This window comes from Astatotilapia calliptera, chromosome 6 (genome assembly GCF_964374335.1).
Source record: "Astatotilapia calliptera chromosome 6, fAstCal68.1, whole genome shotgun sequence".
Lineage (NCBI taxonomy): Eukaryota > Metazoa > Chordata > Actinopteri > Cichliformes > Cichlidae > Astatotilapia > Astatotilapia calliptera.
This window is the reverse complement of record NC_137427.1, coordinates 14,992,270-15,015,398: the sequence shown is the minus strand read 5'-3', so window position 1 is coordinate 15,015,398 and position 23,129 is coordinate 14,992,270. Positions and strand designations below refer to the sequence as shown.

The following is a 23,129-nucleotide window of genomic DNA, read 5'->3' as shown; positions in this document are numbered from 1 at the left end:
CTTAATAATTTATGTCATTGTTTCTGATTTGTAACAGTAGCTTTTACTGGGATAATACATTTTACAGTTTTGGTTTGTGGTTATGATTGGTTGTGCCAATGTGAAGCTAAATACTCTATAAACAAGCAGTTAGTTAAATTTTTAACATTAACTTAAATTGACAACATTATTTTGTTGTCAATTTTGATTTACTGAATAGGTTAAGGGCAAAGTTGGACAGGATAGGGAACACCTATGTGGTTTGATGACATCTATCAAATCTGGTGTGTTAGAGAAAGAACTTGGCTAGATAACTACCAGACCACACAATCTTGCAATCAACACTTCAGTCAGGACAATATGGATGATTGTGCAGTTACATCAATTAGCTCAAATACCACAATAATTTGTGGCAAACAGTAAAGTCTGAGCAAAGCTACTGTTAACAGGCTTGTTGTCAGGCTGTGTTAACTGACTTACAGGTCTGTAGCAGACACACCCGTCTTGCAAAAACTGGACAACAAGCTCAATCCATGAGCTCTAATAAGGAAAGCGGATCACAGTGACTAAAGCTCTGTTTATAGTCACTGCATTGGTTGTTGCACATGCCAACCGTGATGTGATCACAGCCCCATAACCATTGTCTGACGTGCTACAGTATTCTCCAAGTTGATACCTGTTATCCTATACCATTAGTGCTAATATTGTATAGAGCGCTTTGAGTACTCCCGGAGAGTAGAAAAGCGCTATATAAGAATCAGTCCATTTACCATTTACCATAATATAGGAGCACAAGTGCTAGAAACAGGAAGCAAGGCAATTTGTATCTTTTCAAGCTGTTGCAGCACCTCCCACTCTATAAACTAGAGATTTCTGAGCTCCTACAGTGAAATGACAGTATGGACCAATGCACTCGTACACTGGGTGTACATGGCCGGTCATAAAAATCTAGAGGTGCACCACACGATGAAACTACACCAAAGTGTGCTCCACGTCAAAAGTGACGCCACAATTGCTTGAAAACAGCGGGAATAAACAGGCCATAAGACTACACTAACGAGAAAGCCTAAAAGCCAAATAACACTACACGTAAAAGGTTGCTGAAAAACCCTAACGGGTTATATTTTAAGATGTTTTTTGTTTAGTGAGCAATAAAAGCGACAGAATGGGAACAAGGAATAAGAACGCAAGAGGAGCATATATAAAAAAAACATGTGACACTGTGATGCTATCTTTTATTTAAGGTGGGGCAGTGCACATTATGTAATACAAACACTCAGGTCTGTACAAGTGCCAGATTTAGCAATACAGGCTAATTTATAGCCCCAAATAGAGGCATGTATTGTTAAAAAGGGGAAAAAGGAAATGCACACAAGCACTTGATCAACAAATAGTAGTAGAATAACAACAAAACATATGCAAACTATATGTCATATGTCAAAAAACTCCCCCCCCCCCCCCCCCCCCAAAAAAAAACAAAAAAAACCTGTGATAAATTAAGCATACGAAAGTTCATGGACAGTAGAAAAAACTATATTAGCATGCACATATTAAGATATTTATAAATAATTACAATGAATAAGCATATTCAATAACCACTGAATAACAGATTTACCGACATAACCTTTTTTTTAATACCCAAAATTTTAAAACTTAAGCAAAGGTTAGTTTTATTATGAATTTTGATATCAAGATATCGGTCTCCTTGATCACTACGTGTGTACTGGTTCGGGAAAAGCTAAAATGACTGACCTCTACTGGAAACACTGATCAATCAGTTTAAACAATCAGAGAATTAAAATATAAAAAACACATTATCTGTTAATGTCTATGTTGCTGCTTGTCTGTCATAGGTTTGCTGTGAATTATGATTGCCAGTCTTATTATTATTATTATTATGTATAACCTATCAGAAAACACTTAGATTTCTACAGTTTGTCGACAATAAAGAAAACAAAATGGATTTTAAATACTAGTGCAGAGCAATTTACATATAGAGGGGTGATTCATCTACACCTATAAAAAGATACAGTTAAATCATGAGAGGGAGCGTCTAATACTCTAATGAGAGAATTTTAAACTATACGAACCTATAATGCGGAATTATCTCTATTCTGCCATTTAATTTGTTTAAGTTACTTTATTCACATGAATTTAGGGCTTTCCAAATCATTTGCAGGAGGCTCAGACAGATTGTGTGTGAGTGTCAAGCCTCCTACCTGAGTATAACCAGCCCACATGTAGAGTAACGTCACTATCTGTGCCGCTTCAAAAGCAAACGAGAAACCCTGACTATTCTGTCTGATAGAAAAATTAAGTAAATGAAATAATTTAATACCATTACCATATAATCAGAGCAAAAATATTTGCCTGTTAACAGATTTGGTAACTGAGAAAAAAGTTTTATGATTTAGGTCTTTTTTTCCTCAAAAAGATTCAGGTGTGTTGTCTTTTTTAAAATGTAATAAATATTTATATTTATATTGAATATTTGGTTATTAAATCACAATTTAAAATGTTATCATGATTATTGATATTTTCTTCCATGTTGTTTTTTTTATTTCGACTATTTATGAAAGCATTTGTTTAATCTTATTTACTAAGTTAGGAAATCAATGTTTAAGTCAACAAAAACAAAAATACCCAGACTGTTTTGGCTACATTTCGCTGCCTAACTGTGAAACATAAAACTGATTTTAAGGGTTAAATATATTAAATGGTGCAAAATATCAAGTGAGTGTAATCCCCAAATAGCGCTAATAGTTATGCTTAGTTTTTCAGTTCATTTCAATTTCAAGTTCAAAAACATGCTTTTTGGCATTAAATACAGGCACAATTAGCTATTTTGCAAACACATTAAATCAGTTTGAGCATTTTATATTTTCTGCCTCGAGAAACGAAGTCGCAGAAATGCATATGCAACATTTTGAGTCATACCTGACACACAATCTTGTCACTGCAATCTCTTTCTAAATACCAACTCTACCCAGTTTGTGCTGCTGCAAGTCAGTATATCTGCCCCTAAATGTTTATTTTGTAAACCCCTCTTTGGGTCAGCTCCACAACATATTATTGATCTATTAACTCCACATTTTGCCTCAAGGTCACCTCTCACTGAAACACCAAAGATGACCGGGCTTTCTCCGTTGTTACCTTCAGCCTCTTAAACAGTCTGCTATCCCACATAAGGACCTGTCCAGTACAGCTCTAGAGACTCAACTATTTACAATTAAAAAAGAAAAAAGAAATTTTTACTTAACATTACATTGACCTATAACATTTTTATTATTACTCATTACATTTTAACAATGTTGTTAATGTGGGTGTTGTGATTTGTTTTTAGAGATTTGATCTTAATACGTATGACACAACCGGACAGGACTTTGGGTCAGATCTTGTTGTTTTTAATTTACATGTTTTATATGAATAAAAGTAGCTTGACATAAAAATATTTTTTGCTCTTTTCACATTTTTTGACCATGTAGGCTGTGCCAGTAAACTACTGCCCACTGATATCAGTCAGCAAGGCAAATATCAGTCCATACCAATATCGGGCAGATATATCATTGCAAGTCTAAAAAAACTATAATTTTATACACTCAACAATCACCTGACAATTAGATAATTACAATAATCATCAGCTGCAGTTCAACACATAAACATGCCTGCAGCAGTCTATAATGATCTTATATCTTTTACATTTTTAACTCAACTTCATTATATTTTTATAATTTAAAAAAATCTTTCAGAAGTGCACCCAATTATCTTGTGGGCACAAAATAACATCAAGATAGAAATGAAAGAGAGCGGGATAACTGTAAACCTTGGCACTGGATGCTTTCAACAGCTGACGCGGAGACAAGTCTGGATGCATCTTATTAATCTAACTCAACCTCAGCTAAATTAGAATGCTTTATTAATCCCCGAGGAAATTATGTATTCCTAAAGATATTTACACAACAATCTAGTCCCATGCTTAAATCAGGCGCTGTTGCAGCCAAATCTGGGTCAGGTCACGGGATGGAGCGGGATCAGTGCGCCTGCCTTGTTGCTCCATCCCCTCAGTCACTCTCATTCAGCTTGGCAATATCCTGTCCTCATCATGTCCGGTAAGATAAAGAGCTGTGAAATTGCAAGTAGCCGTGAAACCCCCTCGTAAAGGGCTGCAAATATGTACCGGGCCAGGCCAAACAGCTGCATTGGCTAGATTAGCTCGCTAACATTAGCTCAAAGTTGGCGTGCTGTGCTTCACCTCCCACCCACTGGAAAAAAAAAAGATACCTACAAGGACTCATTGCTCTGTTTAGCCAACTGTACACAATTGAATTGGTTTGAACCGCTGCTCTTATAACGTTAAGACGATGAGGTAAGAGAGATTCCTAAATAGTCTGCGCAAATGGGAGTTTTAGGGATGAACTGTGCAGCTTCCTAAGGCACAATCCCATCATGGGTGTGGGTGGCTCAAAGACGTCTGGGTGGGGATAAAGCAGGCGGACAATGACCACGCTGTTTCAGACTAAACCCTTGAAGATCAAACTTGAAAACGGAAAATCTTCAACACATTCATCTATATGTGAACAAAAACAGTATGTTGGGTCCGGGGCGCCGGGACAGCGGCTAGCATTAGCCAAGCTGATGGTCCTCCATCATTAGAAAGTCATGCCACAATAATCCGCTAGCTAACGGTTGCTGTTGCTAACCACCACATCCCCACTAAAACTCCCGTCCCCGGCTTCTCTGCTCTGCTTACCTCCCGCAATAGACGAAGAAACCCGACCCGAGTGTTTATCAGTGTCCAGCAGATGATAGCAATAGTCCCCCGAAACGTGCTAAACAGTCCCTTCTCCGGCCCGCTCTCTCTCATCAGTGGTACTCCCCCACCATCCAGCATCCGCTCAACCGAACTCTACCGGGCCCGAGAAGATGCACAGCACGACCGCCGCCGCCGCACTCCTCTAAGGCAACGCCTACTAGGAATATGATTGGCTGTCAAAGTCTGATGCCTCTATGCGATTGGTGAAAAAACAATTCCCCATGCCGAAACTTTAGCTTAGTTAGTCGACAACTGCCGCCCAAATGCCATTTGTCTGTGGCCAATAAATGAACACCTGCAGACCGTTGGATGCTGCTCCAGTGGGATGTAGTAGAACCATATCAAATTATTAAGACAAAAAAATCTGGAACATTTATGTGTATTCATTAAATACACTATGTATTTGGTTTTACCGAGCTACAACACCTTTAACCTGTTTACACTCTATCGCTGTGACAAAGCAATTCCTATGTGTATTCATATATATATATATATATATATATATGTATATATATATATATATATATATATATATATATATATTCATTTACTTTTATATCAGTGTTGCAGTGTTTTAAGCAACAATATTCGGTTTTGATTAAGTACAATTTTTATTTATTGTATAATGGTATTTTCTTTTGTTTATTCATACATAGAATACACCATGTAGTGGTGTATTGTAGTGGTATTGTAGTGTTTATTATGCAGAAATTATGGAAATCTTTCTTGGATATGAGTTTTTTTCCTCCTGTGTTTTATATTTACTTTGCCCTTTTAAAATCCTGTTTGCATTAAATTTTAGTAATATCATAACGTTTAGCTTGCCAGTATCTACAGAACCTTCTGGCTACATGTGTGTCATTCTTGTTTCTTTTTATGGCATGTTTTATTGTTTTTTGTTAAATAATCAAACACTTAAACTGATAACCAAGTCAAATCGAGTAAGCTTGTTATTCTACTATAGTTAGATTTATTCTGTGTGCTCTGTCTTATCTGTTCAGAGTGGTGGAACAATTCGCTGTGTTTACTGCGCCCCCTGTTGCATTAAAAAGATAGTGCCATTGCTTAGACGATGTCAGAGGAAAACAAAAACTACTACTACTACTACAGGGTGTATCATTCGTCGCTTGATCACCTTATGTACATAGATGCTTTTTTGTCCTGTCTTCATGTCGCCGCTCTTTTCTTTTTTTGATGACTAGCAAAAGACAGAAAATTGATATTTCCTGATTTATATAATTAACGTTTTGACTGTTAGGAGGGAAATAAGAACAACAATGTTTAGTTTTTTACTTCAAACTTTTACTGGCTCATAATTTTACTCATTAACTTTTACTGGCTCTATTCTGGCTCTAACGTAGGGTAACTTTTAAAATTAAGTGTATCTTGCATGAATTATTTGCTTATTAGTTTTAATTGCAGTCATTATGGTAACCACCTTGTTATTATTAAGAAAGAGTTTGTGAATACTTGGAGCTTTTCTGATGCATGAATTTCTTTGAGTTTCTTGTTCAGGTTTCCCAGTCTTCGCCCACATTTCCCATAGCTTAAAGTTGCTGTGTGCAGGTGTATCTACCTCTGTATTCAAGTTATTTGTTTATTTTGGTAATACTTATCTCCTGTGTCTTGTGTCTGGTTCTGTCTTCCTGATTTTTTTTTTAACCCATGTTTTTTCCGTAGGTGTGTCCACTTCTTGTAGTTAGTGCATTCATAGCCTCAGTTCTCCCATTGCCTTTTGTCATGTTGCAGTTCATAGCAGTGTGTCTGTTTTCTTTATTTGTGAACTAAATTTGACGTCCACACAGTTGCTCTATGACATTATCTGCATAGTTTTTGTTGCTTCAGCTTTTCATAGAGTTCATGCTTTGTACACACTTTCACCTACATTGAGATGTAGCTATATACAATATTTTGCTTTTCATATTACACATTAAGCCCATTAAATGACCATGCCATTTTATAGACATCTATATAGCACAGAAAGTTGTATGTATAGCCAGCTGTATACTGCCCACCTGTGATTCATGTGATCGGTCATAACAATCACATAAATCCCAGTCCCAGTCATATATTATTTGATGTCCATGTGTCTACCTGCTGGTTTTAACCAGTTCTGAACTGGCCTCAGTCAGATTCTTGTGTAGAGCCACTGGAGCTGCTGTTTACACGGAAATCAAACTTTCAATCAATCAGACTTTCTGTACCATCTTTCAGCTTTGCAGGTGACTGACAAGCAGATAGTAAGACAGAAAAAGAATAAAGCAAAACCAGTTATGTTAATAAGCAACATAAAATAAGAAAAAATAATAAAGTCGATAAGTAAGGGTACATAAATGAAAAACAATGGGAAAACGAATAAAAAATGAAGTAAAAATATGTAAGTAAAATAATATAAAGTAAGGCTAGCTATAAAATGTAATATAAAATATAGTCAAGGTAAATAAAAATGCACAATAATGAATAAACCGTAATCTATAGATGAAAATAAGATAACACAATAATGAGGGGGGAAAGCTAACAAAACAAAACAAAACCCCAAAACCCCTAAAAAATTGTTAAAGTGCTATGATTTTATTTGTGAAGCACCCAATGATTTGTATCTTGAAATACTCAATATAAATAAATGCACTTACCTATATAGACAGGCCTTGTGGGATAGCCTTTTTCTTTCTTTTATAAACTTGTAGCTATGTTTCTATTCTGTTTTTTTTTTATATGTACCACCACGACAGCAGTTATGTTCCTAATACAAGCTGAAATTCGTAATTCACACTTTGCTTTTCATTTCTCCTCCTGCTGTTTCCTGTAGTCTAGCAGCAGGATAAACTTACACTGTTGGCATTCACCTCAATGTTTTATTTTTAGGCTCAGCTCCATCCTGACAAATACACATGAGCCCACACAGAGAAATCTCATAAAAACAGTTAAACATAACTCCCGCCTATTGGCCAAGTTACTGCTGGTATATTTATTAAAGTACAGTCAATCAGACCTTCTTTAGGTATATCAAACAAAATTCTTATATATATACATTAGAAAGATTCAGGAAACGCCTCGGTCAAAACAACTAATCAGAACAATCTGACTATGAACTCATTGCATGTGTGCAAAATTAATATGGCAATATTATTCACAGCACTAACAGCAACAACACCCACACAGAATTTTGCTAATTCTTGAGGATATTATTAGTAAAAATTGCTTTAAATTTAGCATTTCCCTCAGGTATAATTTTCCAGTATTATCCCAAATACACCTGTACTATTCCTTCATGAACATCTGTCAAACCAAATGGTTTAAAAAATATATCTGTTGTTCCTTTTGTATCTGGAGAAGTAAAAAAAAAAAAACTAAACTAAAAAAATGAAACTAAATAAGAGTAATACTTTAGCACCGCTGAACATAATATTAATTAATAATAGAAATAACTAAAGGTGGAATTAACTGATGTTTTGCCACAGGTACAATCCTGAAAGAGTGCAGATTTTAACTTTAAGTTGGTGAGCTGACTGTGGACACTTCCAGTATTTAAAAAAACATAAGAAAAAAGTAAAGAAAAACGTAACAAATCACAAGTAACTGAGTACGTCTGTTAAGAAAAAGTCCACATTGTCTTAGTAAACACTTGCTTCACATACAAATATTTGAATAAATCAGTGAAACAAAAACAAGGTATTTAGTTTTTTAAAAAAATACTTAATTGTAAATATATTGTATGTGCCTCTTCACTTCTTCTGTAATCTCTTTGCTCCACAGACAGATTCTTAAAGTTTGTTATAATAAACTACTAAGTGGTAAAATAGAAAAACGACCTATACGATTGTGCATGTTTGTCTTGTAGGAACTGCGCTTCTCTGCATCTGTTCAGTACTGGTGAAGAGCCTGGTTTATTCATTCTGCATTAACACCAACTGACCACAAGATGGAGTCAGAGAGTTGGTGCTTACCCTGAGAAATTCATCAGAGATGCTGATACAAATTACTTTACAAAATGTCCCAAAGTTTCCCAGACCGGGTCTGGAAATCACAGAATTAAGAGTTTGTAGTGATATATGAAGACTTTGAGTCAGCCAAGTAGAGCAGGAAATTTAGTGACGTATTCAAAGCTAATCACGCCTCAGCTGGTGCTTCCTGATTAAACATTATTAAGGCTAAACCTAGCATCAAATAAATAAATAAAACAGTGCCAAACCAGATTATTTTCCATAGCACGGCAGTAAACACAAACTATCTAACAGAACACCAACTAGAAATGCCCAAAATAGCCTAATATCTAACTCAGCTATGCACTGACATACAAGTAAAGCAGTAAAAGTTGTATCTTATTCATGTAGCATCTTGCTAACATGTTAGCTACATGAGGATTCAGAGTAAATTTTCATGCTTTTATTAATATTTTTTTCTAACCATTTTTAAGGTCATATCATAAATGTAATTATACTTCTCAACAATAATCTCAATGCTAATAAATAAAATGAATGAAAAATAAATAAAATCTTTAGGTATTTACTGAAGTTATTAACATTTATACCGTCTTACTGTAAAAAAACTAAATTAAAAAATACTAAAGTATTTGACAGTGGATCAAAATGATATAGTCTACTTTTTAAATTTGAGTTTTATTTTCATAGTGTTTGTAAATACTATCTTATCTACAATTTTTAAAAATATAATATTGTAAATTTTGTAGTGTTGTTAATTTTTTTCCCAACTTCATCAAGGGACTTTTAAAATAAAGAGAGACCAGACCAGCTCAGTGTGGACCTCCAGTCTTTTGGAAAGAAGTCAAAGGTTTCAGCTTATTTTCTCTTTCAAAGTCTTTGGTACACTTGCCTCATGTTACTATGGGTGCAGCAGACAGTAGAGGGCAGCAGCTGCATAAACTAAAACTTTGCTGACTTTGAGCCTCATGGGTCCAGTTGAAGTCAGTGGCTAAAGCCTTTGTTACTCACATACTCTTTGAGTTGTGTAGTGCTTAACAAATACATGATTATATACTTTATGTATTGTCAAAACTACACTTCAAGTCAAGTCAAGTCAAGTTGGCTTTATTGTCACTTCAACCATATACAGTTTAACAGTACACAGTGAGGCGAAACAACGTTCCTCCAGGAACCAAGGTGCTACATGCAACATAAATTTACAACATAAATTAACAGAAAACACTAAACTAGCTAACTAAGAGGCCTAGTTAGCTGGCTAGCAGAGACAAGACAGACTGACCATGGTGATTTTCATGCTCAGGGGAGTTTGTCAGGCTTCTGATTGTGTTTTCTATCCATTTGTCCTCCTTCATAAATGTCCCAGTCGTGCAACGCACACAGCTTTGGCACTCACAACACTTTACACATAGCAGTTTTCTTCTTTTTCAATATTTCATGCTACATAGTGAGCACCAGCATAGCTGTGACAGATGCAAGACGTCTGAGGCAGTTATTGCATCGTGCATTGACGAGTGACAGAGTGACACCCTTTGGTGTTGCAGTGAAATCTGCCATTTTGAAAAATGCTGTGACAGCTCCATCTCTCGATTGTCGGCTTCTCCAGTCGCCTCTGTGGCATAATAGACCTGTCAGCAGCATCGTCCTCCACCACCCCTCTGCTGCTTTTGTCTAGACAGCAGTTTAGTAGTTTTTTTCTTTTTTAAATAAGGAATGCCAAATGTGGCGTTTTCAATACCACCATGGCAGATTGGATTGAGATAAATGTTTGACCTCCTCCTCGGGCACAGCCTTCAGTCTTCTGCACAAATATAGATTGATGTGCTCTCTTGGCGCTTGCTCATTGCAAAAATCTACATCTTAATAAGTAATTTTCTCTATCACTGAGTTCTGAAAATCAAATTTTCTTCACCGGATCAAAACAGTTTTTTAAATAGTTAAAAAAAAGCACACACAAATGAGTCTGAAATATTTTTATAGTCGAGTCTCTTTATTTTATTCAGTCCCATTTTTGCAGCAGTTCTTACCACTCACGAACACAAAGCTTCTCCTGAAAACAACCACCTTCCAGGACGCTGAGGTCATGATCTGGAAGGCCCTCTTAAAAGACCTGACTGTACCGAAAGCCCGTAGTGAAGGCTGTGCGGTAAAATACAGGTGGCACTAGGGCTGGGCCATATTATACCGTTCACGGTAATACCGGTATAATGTTAGGCAACGATAGGAAAATGAAATATCGCGATAGAATGGGAGTAAAACGCGCATGCGCAGTGCCTTTGTTTTCATACGCACATGGCCGATTGTTGAGTGAAACAGATGAACCAGAATTGGTTTGTAAAAATGGTGCAACTTCCGTGATGTGGAACTGGTTTGGTGTTTGTCCGTCAGATACACAACAAAGCACATTTTTTTGCAGAACATGCAAGCGGCCGTCGTTATTGTCGTATTTGTCGGACTAAGATGCTCTTAAATCTGGGAGTAATCTGGGTCCTAAACTCCGTATGCTTCAGGTCAAACAACACTGCAGCATCACTGAGAGTTAAAAACTGTCTAAATTCTTTCATCTTTAATAAAACAATCAGCATTGCTGCTTTACGAGGTGTAACTATAAAGTTTAACTTCCAGGCATCCATGAAAACAAAAGTTATTACATTTAACGGAGTTAGAAGTTAGCAGGAAGCTAGCGGAAGTTAGCTCGCTAGTTTCGCTAGTTACCTAAGCATGATATTGCATGTTCTGACTGAGAGATTTCTGAAAAAAAACGTACACCTCTGCTATCACTTGCAACATAAATGAAGACAGGAAACTAAACAGCAGTGACGTTTGTAGGGTTACTGAAGTTGGGCTAGCTGGTATATAATGATGTGCTATGCGATCGCTAGCGACACAGCTATGTTAGCATAACATAAACAGTGAAGCTGGAGGACGAACACTAACACTTTTCCACTTATAAAAGTTAACGTGAAGGTTCTTCATGGTTAGAGACAAATGCAATCGCATGGCAGGATGCTGTAAACGGACCAAACTTCAGTCAGGAGAACAACTGAGATAATCCATCCACAGTACGAGGTTAGTCATTAATATACTGCAACAACATGGGAATAGAGCAGCTGCCAGAGAATTCAACATTAAGGAATCAATGGTACAGAAATGGAGGAAGCAAGAAGAATGAGTTTAATAAAGTTTGATTTATCTGACTGCTTTGTTTCGCTTAATGTGCCTTATAATCCCGTGCACCTTATGGTCCGAAAAATGCGTACTGCACACTGCAGTTTAATGTTACAAAGCACCTCTTTTTAACTTCAGTGGATATTATACATGGTTATGCTCAGGATATGTCAGCCCATTTCTAGTGGAAATGCCTTTTGGTTAAACTTTCAGCAAGGAATTTGCATTTGTACTGTTACATTTTTATAAAGCTTTAATGTACATAAAAACCAGCTTCTTGTTTAAGTGAAAATAAATGGAAGGTTGTCTTTTTGCGCTAGTAATGTTGTGGAGTTGTATTTTGTCTCGCATCAATTATATCGTCAGTTATATCGTTATCGCAAATTTTCAAATATATATCGCGATAAATATTTTTGGCCATATCGCCCTGCTCTAGGTGGCACACATCTAAGAAAACAGGCATTTACAGGCTTTAAACATGATGGAGCAGCACTCGGAGTAGCTTGAATATTATTTGAAGGATTGAGAAAGAAATGGTGATTATGCAGGAGCCTGCATTAACTTTAATGACATTCTGGTCTGGTCTCTTTCCTTTCCAGGGCCATGTTGTTCTCGGCTTCCTCCGGACCTGCTCAACTGTCTACTGCAATGTCCAGAGAGAGTTTGTGTATAAGCAGAACCTTCTCCTTGAGTTTTAAAGCATGTACTGTTTTCTTTGTCTCAATGCCATCTTTACATTATGACTCATTTCTATGCTGGTGCCCTCTGACAATAGCCCCTGCAGCTCATCTGTACAATAATAAGTTGGCCCTACTCTGTTTATTGCCACGAAAAGTGAATATATTTATTTTTTCAATACGAGAGCAAGCAAAATGGTTATATAAGAAAATAGACGATCATTTACGTCAGTCTGGAGATCTTTAAACAGTAGCTGTTTTTAATTAAAAAACAGTATTGTCACAGTTTCACTAATTTTACAAGCAAAACTTCAGACATTTGCTCTTGTAGAAATGGTAAATATGATTGTTTGATGTGTAAAACATCAGAATCTGAATACTTCATCTCTCGCCCTGGGCTCTGGGGAATATTATGAACTGTTTGTTTTAAAATGTGGCGCTTTATGAGTGAGTTGCCTCTGCTTAAATATAACCGAATTAAATCTATCACTAAGTCCTGACAGTTTAAAGATAACACTGTTAACTGGCTACTTGAGGATACAATGTTCACAGTGTTATAATAATAATAATAAAATAACCATGATAACAAAATGAACATACAGGAAACTCCTATCACATCATATCCTGTCATTATGTAGCCACAGGCTGCCATGGTGATTGTATAAATATGATAGACATAGACTGAATGTGCAGCACCTTTAATCTGCAGTCTTCTTAAAGGCCAGCAGGGGGCGACTCTTCTGGTGTTTTTTTTTTAAAAAAAGGTCAGATATATTGAAGTCTATAGGAAAACAGTACCTGGGTATCTTCACATATAACTTCATTAAAACACTTTCCTGATGATATTATAGCCTCAGCTGCAAGTTTCAAGTTCTATTGACTACAACATATCTGTCATTGTTTTAAATGTAATTCATAAATATAGAGAAAGGAGTTCTCTAAGGCCGAGTGACCTGTGATGCAGCCAAAATGCTCGAGACAAAGCTCTGAAACAGGACTCAGTTTTGATCATATTCATTATTATCATCATTTCCAATGCTTAACTAATGTGGTAGACCACCACCTAATCTAAGATTTATACCCTAAATTAACAGTATTGGAAACGACCAAAATCATTTTTTACGTCCTTGTATTGGTTAATCCACCAGCAGGTGCAAGCTCTTTAATTAAAATGATATTTTTAAATGGTAAATAATCATATAAAAATATGATTATTGTTGCTATCCAGAAATTTTTTAATGTAATCTTTTATACTCAAATTTGGGTATAAAAATGTGAATTTTTTAATTTTTTTAAAATGTGTTTTTTGGTTTTGTTTTTATGTGAGGTGACAAGTTGTTAGGTGAGCATTCTAGCAGAACTAGGCTCTTCTGGGAGTTCTTCCTGTGAAAATTGAGTTTTTCTTTCCCACTATTCCCAAGTCATGTGATTGTGGGATTTCTTTCGTTACCTTACTATGTAAAGTGTTTTGAGGTGACGTTTGTTGTGATTTGGTGCTGTATAAATAAAACAGAATTGAATTAAATTGCCATCATTTACAAAAGCAATAAGAGCAGACATATTCCACTAAACAAGCTTGTAAAGGAATCGCAGGCAGGTGGAGGTTGTTGTTGGCTTGTTGAGGTACAGAGAGGGGACATGATGTGGTATATTATCCATGAGACTGCTGCTCAAACTGCAAAGACAGGCTTTCCTACATCGGTTCTGGTTCAGGGCTCCTGATACATTAAACCAGTCAGTGAAACGGTTTAAATATGTGTCGCAGTCCCAGCAGTAGCAAAGATGAGATATAAGATGGCAATTTTCTATCCCATTGTATGAGTACTGGTGGTTATTAGATTTTTCAGATAGGGAAGGTCAACCAGCTTTACCGTATAGAAAGCAGTGGTAAGTGTAATTATCTCCAGTGATGAAAGCATGGTAAATTAAACCTGGCAGGCTGAAAGTGGAGGGAGCAGCTTTTTGATATTTTTACCTCTATAATCCCGAAAACAAGTGAGAAGAAGTGTCAGATCTCTCTCTCTCTCTCTCTGTGTCTTTTTTTTTGTTTTAAATCTTACATATTTAGATGATGTGAGCAATTTGTGGTCACATGAGTAGAAAGCACCTCATCATCCACCTCTCTGGATCTGTTTAATAGCCTTGCTTTTATTTTCAGGTAACATTTTATGATTGTTGAGGGAGCTTGAATGTGCAGTTTTTCCTAATCCACTTTGAGGCAGTAGAACAAAGATTGATTTCAAAGCTTGAAGTAAACGAGGATACGTTATTATTTCTGGAAAAACGGATTAAATGTGAAAGGGTTCTGTTCCTTTATTAATCTTGGATCGACAGCAGTGACTCTACAGAATATTTTATTGTTTTACGTTCATGGCTATCAACTTCACAGTTTAATTTTACTGAGATTGTTCAACATAGTTTTCTAAAAGAAAACTATGAAAAACGGTGTTAGCAAGGTCAGCTTAAACTTCCTGACTTGGCACTAATGAACCCTTAAAAGCTAAGCTCAGTTTATCAAAATACATTTATAGAACTATTTTTGACTATGACTATAATCCATTAATGTCTTAAATGGCCTTGATGTAAGGCCTTGCACGCTGCTAGCTTCTTTCCATGCGTGGATCTCTAGGTATGCAAATTAATTCCTGCCTCTTTGCTGGAGCTCGTAAAACTACTCTAATGCCATTTTCACACATGACCTCTAGATAATGTTGGGAGAATCAGACTGACATTTTTTGAAGTCGCTTCAAATGCATCCTCATTGGAAAGACATCACTTGGTTTAGGTCAGGCTTTCTGCATAGAGTGGGCAGGAAAAAGACACAGCACTGTTATTTGTCTTATTCTCACATGGGCAAAATCAAGCTTTATACAAGGAAGCTGTGCAGGATTGCACATGCTCACTGTACAACCCTGCACACTCATGGTGCTTTTTGCACAGCTCCATGTTAAAAATGTAAAAGATAAATGTCAGATCTGGCAAGTTAACCCCACCCTGCACTGCATGCTGACAGACTGGTTATTTAGGTGTGATGTATATGAACGCCAGGCTGTCTGGGTTTTTAAGACTGTTATTAATTAACTGGTTTCAGAATGGAAATGTCTTTTGCTCATATTTTTTCTACCAGCTCCAGGTTAAAAAGGCCCCAAGTGGATGAATTACCAGGCATTAAAATGACAGAGCATCAGTGAGCAGTTTTATATACAAGCATCAGACGTTTAGCAACAATTGAGAATTCCCAACATCGCTCTCTTTTTCTCTGCTTTTGATTTTTCCACCAGCTCCCAAGTGAAAAACTTGCACTGGACACTTTATTAGGTACACCTATTCAACTACTCATTGAATAGGCGTTGATTACATAAATGTGTAATCAGTCAATCATATTGCATCAACTCAATGCATTTAACCTGTAGCATTAGAATGGTGAAGAAAGGGGATTTGAGTGAATTTGAACACGATGTAATTGGCCTAGTCTTGGTACTTCACAGATCTGCTGGGATATTCCTGCACAACCATCTCTAGGGATTACAGAGAACTTTCAGATAAAGAAAAAATATCCAGTGAGCTGGTAAAAGCACCTTGTTGACATCAGAGGTCAGAGGAGCATGGATAGATTTGCTTTGAGCAGATCCAGAGGTAAAAGTAACTCAAATAACCACTCCTTACAATCAATTCACGAGAAAGAGCATCTCTAAAGACACAACACGTCGAATCAGGTAAGATGCAGCAGCAGAAGACAACACTAGGTGACAGTTCAGCATTATTAAAATACCACAGCCTACCTGAACATTGTTTTAAGATTCACACCATGCAGCTGATAAATCTATGACGCTATCACGTGAACATGGACCAAAAATGTCTGAGGAATGTTTCCAGCACTTTGATGAATGAAGCAGCTTCAGCCATGAAGCAGTGGCTCTGAAGGCAAAAGGGGTCCACCCCAGTACTAGCAAGTTGTATCTAATAAAGGGGCTTTTCTGTTTGTTGCTGAGGAGATTGTGTTCATTCATTAGCACCGTTTATTCTCTAAAAGACAGCACTGTGCAAAGAGTGACAAAAGAATAAAGTTGTTGGCTTTAAATCATTGAGAGATGCTGAGACACTGGGATCCTGTTAGTCCCACACAGACTCATGCAGAGCAAAGGTTTCTCTGCTGCGCTAATGTTGCACTGCTGCCTCTAATAATCACATATTTACATGTTTTGATGGCATGTAGAAGAAAATATACCATGTAGACAGAAATGAGTCCTCACTCTTTGCATGTGTCCACATATGCACTAAGATATGTGCTCCTCTCTCTCTCGCCTCCTCTTTCATCCCCCTCCTTTCTCCTGGTCTCTCCACCCCTCTGTTTCTTTCTCCTGTCGTCTCCCCACCCTGCTCTCATTCCATCAGGTCCTCACAACACAGCCTCAGCACGCCTCATCTCCTCCACCCAGAGCGAGTGGATCAGAGAGAAGCAAAGGAGAAGTGACGGGAAAACAACATCAGCATCACCGACAAGCATCTCCCTCACCGGGAGAGGGAGAGAGAGGGAGGGAAAAGGGGGAAGGAGGAGGAGGGGAGAGAGAGCAGAACAGTGTGAGAAAGAAGTTTTTAGTTAGAGGGAGTACAAGCGAGTGAGAGTTTGGAGTGAGAGAGCTCGGTGGGTGGCAGTGGAGCTTCATTTTCCCTTTCCTTTTCTTGGCTCTGAGTGCCGTCTGCCTCCTCTCTCCTCCCGCTCTCCTCCTCTTCTTCTCTACTTCTCTTCTCATCCCGTCTCTCCTCCAAGCTCCCGCCGTGGGGTCTCAGCTCTCCGTCTCCCTCCCCCCCTCCCTCGCTCCCTACCTCCCCCGGGCGCTGCTGGGAGCCTCCGGGCTGCTGCGCCGCAGGAGGATGTCGCGCCGGGAGTCTCCGCCGCCACCCTCGCCACCTCCGCAGCTGCTGGGAGTGCAGAGAGGAGAGGTGGAGTGCGAGGACCGTCCGGAGCGCGCGGAGCCGCTGTCCGACACCGAGAGGGAGATCGTCCAGGACACGTGGGGGCACGTCTACAAGAACTGTGAGGATGTGGGGGTGTCTGTTCTCATAAGGTGGGTTTTCCGTCAGCGCGAGTGAACTTAGAAAGTCTCCACGCTTAAAGATCCCAAGGTTGATTCGTGTCTTTTGATGTAACACTGCTCAGTGTTCCTGCTGCTTGAGCTCGAACATGCAAACCTTCCTGCTCCCCTGAGCAACATCCCGCTGACCACTGATAGAAAACATTTTTGCTGCACCGAATTGAAGCCATGAAATACCCTAACACGAACTTGAATCAGTTAAAGGAAAGACCAAGACAGGTAAACACTAAGAAATAACAGAAAGCAACAACAAAATCAAATATCACGAATACACAATGCAAAACTACAGTGCAAAAATAATGAAAACTGGAAAAACCCTAATCATCCCTGGAACTCATAACAACACCAGCCTGACAAACGAAAAATGTTTTCCTGTATATTTTTTTATGCACGATATTATTTCAATTAAAAAAAACCAAAAAAAAAACCAAGCTTATGTATGTTTCAGTTAAAACAATTTCCCACACTGAGTTATAGTTTAGTTTTAGCTAACTAACCGTGATTATGGTTTATCAGATGTATTAAATATTTTGATTTCACTCTCACAGCCCTGAAAGAGGCTTTCCTTTCTCAGTTCTCCCACACCACATATCCTCAGCTCCTGTCCTCCCCTTTCTTAGCCCCTCCCACCAGACATGTCAGGAGGAATTGAGGTGACCAGGAGGTGAGGGAGGGACACGAGGAGAGAGGAGTCGAGACAACAGACGTTTAACCAAATGAGACACCCTCGCCTCGGAGCCTCATTTTAAAGTGATGAGAAATTAAATATGACATTTCACAAAATAGCATCATAAATTGTTTTGTTATAGCCCAACTGCTGCTGTATTTGATGATCTGCAGTTTAACAGTGATCAGGACATTTTTTACCTTTAATTGGAGGACTTTTAATTAAAATCACAACATGGTGCAATGTGACGAGACATTAGACCTTAATTTAATCACACATGCAGGCAGCAGTGAAAGGCAGAAAGTTGGATCATCTTAAATAACCAAAACCACAAGTACAAATGACTTGCGGTTTAATGAGCCCTCCTCTCCCCGTTGTTTGTATAATCCAGCTGTTCGCCACTTCAGTCTTCTTCAACATGGCTCAGATTTACAGAGAAACGAGTAAAGCCCCGAGATGCTCTGCTCCGCTAGGTTAGCTGATCAGAGACTAAAGCGGGGTGCACAGCAGGCTAGCAAGTTTGTCTGATTGTTGTTCTTCCAATTAACTGTCAAATCATCTGAGACATGACCAAAAAAAAGAAAAGAAAAAGAAAGAACACATGGTACAATTTAGATGCTCTTGCTAAGATCTCATTTGTTTTCTGCTCTTGTCATTCTTTTATTTTGTAATCACAATGAAAAACACACAAAGTAAAGATATTTTTCAAAAGGTGGAAACATCTGGACAAATCTTTAATCGCCTTGCACCATAAAATTCACCTAAATAAGGAAATATCAAACAGAGATTTAACATCATTCATGCATATTTAATGTATAAAGGTCAATAATTCTGGTCTCAGCAAACCAGAAGTTACAGTACTGGCTGTTTAGGTGGGTGCAGATTTTAAGAATTACCAACATTTTTTATCTTGAGATGCTGGAAACAATCCTAAATCATCCGATTACTGCAAGCAGCAGGATATTACATAAGCTAAAAATATTTCCACCAAAAAGCTTTCCATTAATAATGTGAAGTTTTAATCAATTTTTTCTTTGCTCTTCTCACGGGTTTGAATACTGACTGTGTATAAAGGCTGGATGTACCTTTTGGACCAGAAACATGAAGCCAACACTAACAAGCTTCTGGCCAAACTTGAGGATCACGTCTGTGCTTATCCACCAAACAGCAGTTCAGAATACCCGTGCTTGTTGCAGTCTCTGGGTGGGATCCTGGGGGGTGTCCCATCCAGAGACTGGAGAAATCTGAACAGCGTCGACTGGAAAAGAAAAGACACAAATTAATGTCACGCATTAATTTACTTGATCCAGGATAACCTTAACCGAAAGGTCACTGATCTGTGTTGTTGATGTATTTGCCAAGACACTCTTCACTCTTGAAGAGAGGAACAATTCAATTTCAATTCAATTCAATTTCTTTATTGTCCCACAAGGGGAAATTTGTTTAGCAGCAGGAGGATAAAAATAAACAGAACAATACTATAAAATAATAATAACAATAATAATGATAGAAAGTTCAAGGACAATTATTTGCCATTAAGGAGACAAGACGCAGTAGGGATAACAGAGCTGTCAGCTGATCAACACCTAATGGTCAGCTGGAATAGATAACTATTAAAGGGCCGTTGGGTACCAAAAAAAGGTCAGAAGGGCTGTCGCGTCTGCTGTGGCAGAACCAAAATCTCAAGCTTGGGAAGAGTTCAGTGAGAAGGACTTTCAGATGGCTCCTAGCAAACTGTCTGGTGAATCAGGAGCAGGAAATAAGAAAAGCAGACTTGGCTCAGCCTCAGGCCAGCTTTTGGTCAGAGACGAGAACTGCTGAGCCTTACTGGAATATTGTGGAAAGAGCTCTTTGAGGTGCTCCTGAACCGGATGAGCACGTCCTCAGTCTCGAAGGCAGTTTGAAGATATAGGGGTGGCCTCACCTCATCTCCTGACAGACGTTGCTGAGGTACACAAAAAGCTCTTCAGTGAAAAAGGACGGGTAGGGATGAGATTCACTCTGTTTTGGCTCCATTGGCGTCCCTGGAATGTAACCCTCAGTGTTAGGTGGCTAACACTCAAGTACAATGGTGCACTGCTCTTTGTGGGTTAGCGTGAAGCAAGGGTGATCGAGTATTTTGAGAGCCTGTTGATGGGACCAGTGAACTAGTGCGGGCATTTTTTCCAAACTTTGTACTGAAGAGAGCTGAGCTGGAAAGCAAACCCTTCGAATTACCATCACTGTAGGTTCCCTCCCTCATGGCATGTCTGGGAAGCCGAAACAATAAGGTTGCAGATGAATGTGGCTGAAAACCTTTTCCTCAACAGGTTCAGACTCAGAAATAGATATTCTATTCTGAGATGTTCTACATTTCAAGGAGTATTCATTCACCGATCCAAATCATTGAATTAAGATGTATCAATCACTCCCATGGCCACAGATATATAAGATCAAGCAACTAAGCATGCAGACTGCTTCTACAAACATTTTTGAAGGAATGGGTCACTCTCAGGAGCTCAGTGAACTCCAGTGTGGGCTTGTGATAGGATGCCACCTGTGCATCAAGTCCAGTCGGAATATCTCCTTGGTACTAAAGATTCCATAGTCAACTGTTAGTGCCATTATAACCAAGTGGAAATGATTGGGAATGACGGCAACTCATCCATGAAGTGGTAGGCCACGTAAAAATCACAGAGTGAGGTCAGTCATGATGCCTTCAGAATAGCTTAAGAAAAGTGTGTAGAGAACTTCATAGTTTCCATGTCCGAGCAGCTGCATCCCAGCCTTACATCACGAAGTGAGGTGCAAAGCGTCGGATACATCAGTGTAAAGCACATCACCACTACAGTCTCAGGAGTGATGAATAACACTTTTCCATCTGCCAATCCAATGGACAAATCTGGGTTAGCACAACTCTGAAATGAAGTAGACCGTGAGCCAGACCTTCTTGTTGTTGTGATGTTCTCCAACATCACTGTCTGACCTCACAAATGAGCCAAATTCCCATAAACGCACTCCTAAACCTTGTAGAAAACCTTCCCAGAACAGGTGAAGCTGTTATAGCTGCCAAAGATGGGTTAAAATCGTATTAAACCCTACGTATTAAGAATGGGATTACACTCAAATTCATATAAGTGCAAAGACAGTGTATCCATGCACTGCAAAAACTCAAAATCTTACCAAGTATATTTGTCTTATTTCTAGTCAAAATTATCTCATTACACTTAAAATAAGACACAATCAGCTACAGGGCAACATTTCAGTAAGCTAAAGGAACTTGTTTCAAGACAGTGAATCTTGAAACTAGAGAAAAACTAGAGATTTTTCACTTGTTCCACTGGCAGATTTTTTCACTTATTTTAAGCTAAAATATCTTGTATTAAGCGAAAAAATCTGCCAGTGGAACAAGTGAAAAATCTCTAGTTTTTCTCTAGTTTCAAGATTCACTGTCTTGAAACAAGTTCCTTTAGCTTACTGAAATGTTGCTCTGTAGCTGATTGTGTCTTATTTTAAGTGTAATGAGATAATTTTGACTAGAAATAAGACAAATATACTTGGTAAGATTTTGAGTTTTTGCAGCTGCTGCTTCATTCTCAGACTTGTATGACTCCTGGATAAATCCTTCTGGAATTTTTCCAGGCACAACAAACTTGGAAGCAGACCAGAAGGGGTAAACCTTGCCATCACTGTGTTGGCCTGCCATCACAACGGACTAAATAGGCTCGCGTCTGTATGGTACCAGATACGGATGTCATCATTTCGATGATCGGCAGCAGCCTGTTGTAGCATCTCTTCAATATTTAGCTTGAAGCATTGTTCAGCCTGCAATGCACGTGGTGACGCACCAGGCATCGCACCAGACATCGCACCACGTATCGCTCTGATATGCAGTTTTTTTCAGGTCTCTTTGATATGATGCACAAAAACTTCTGTTTAATCCCTATTGTGTCTCAGTTAACACAAAGTACTGAATTAATACTTTGTGTTAATGCTTTCATGTTGTTTTTTGTATTAGACAGTAACAGAAGCACACATGTATTCATCTTTCCCAGACGCTTAACTCTAACTATGAGCCTGCAGTCTGCTCTCCAGATGTAATGAGCTATGCTATAAGAACTTGGTTTTCCCCAGAAGGAAGGCAGATCCCAAAGTGACGGCACAAACAGATTTTTTTCACCACAACAGGCACACCCACACCATGTTCTGCACCAAATCCCTCAGCCTCTCAACAATAACTGAACTGTGACAAGTGCAGGAAAGGAGGGAACATCAAGTTCCTCACTCATTAAGATGCTGAGACGGCTCCATACACCACATCTTCTCACAAGTAAAGTGAAAACTGTGAAAAGGGCACCTTAAATTTGACCTGTTCTCACCTTGTTTATATTTTATTTCACATTTCTCTCTTTCACTGCTGCTGTCTTTTTAAGTCATGTGAAAATTAAACATTTTTCCAGGATCGAACAATCTTCTGTAATGCTTCACTCTACAGAGCTGCAGACCAACAGGATCTAACGGCGCTTCTCCTTTTTCCATTTAAAAAATAAATAAATAAAAAATATATATCAAAGAAGAGAGGCTTAATTTATTTAAATCCTCAGCTAAACTGTCTCAGTGTCACTGAGACCTTAAGGGCTTGTTAAAATGGACAGCGAGTCGTAGCCAAGGAGACTGATGTGACTGCGACAAACTGATTTTCGGTTGGAGGTGACGATAATCCCCCGAGGGGGAGCAGATGGGGCAGAGAGCATCTTGTGTGTGTGTGTGTGTGTGTTTCGTGTGCTCTTATCTGTGGATGACAGCAAC

The 23,129-nt window shown here is 38.4% G+C and overlaps 2 protein-coding genes across 5 annotated transcripts in view; one reads left to right on the top strand and one right to left on the bottom strand.

Moving 5' to 3' along the window:
- The window catches only part of myh10 (myosin, heavy chain 10, non-muscle), a 62,521-nt gene extending 57,580 nt beyond the window's left edge, over window positions 1-4,941 (bottom strand). For all 4 annotated transcript variants that reach the window (XM_026170484.2, XM_080302427.1, XM_026170485.2 and 1 more), the window contains exon 1: window positions 4,730-4,941. The gene's annotated coding sequence lies outside the window, so the exon portion shown is untranslated. The remainder of the gene's footprint in view (window positions 1-4,729) is intronic.
- Window positions 4,942-17,317: 12,376 nt separating this feature from the next.
- Window positions 17,318-23,129, top strand: part of cygb2 (cytoglobin 2) — a 32,299-nt gene continuing 26,487 nt past the window's right edge. Inside the window, exon 1 of the mRNA XM_026170487.2 lies at window positions 17,318-17,647. Within this exon, the coding sequence (XP_026026272.2) occupies window positions 17,454-17,647 (194 nt within the window). The 5' untranslated portion in view covers window positions 17,318-17,453. The remainder of the gene's footprint in view (window positions 17,648-23,129) is intronic.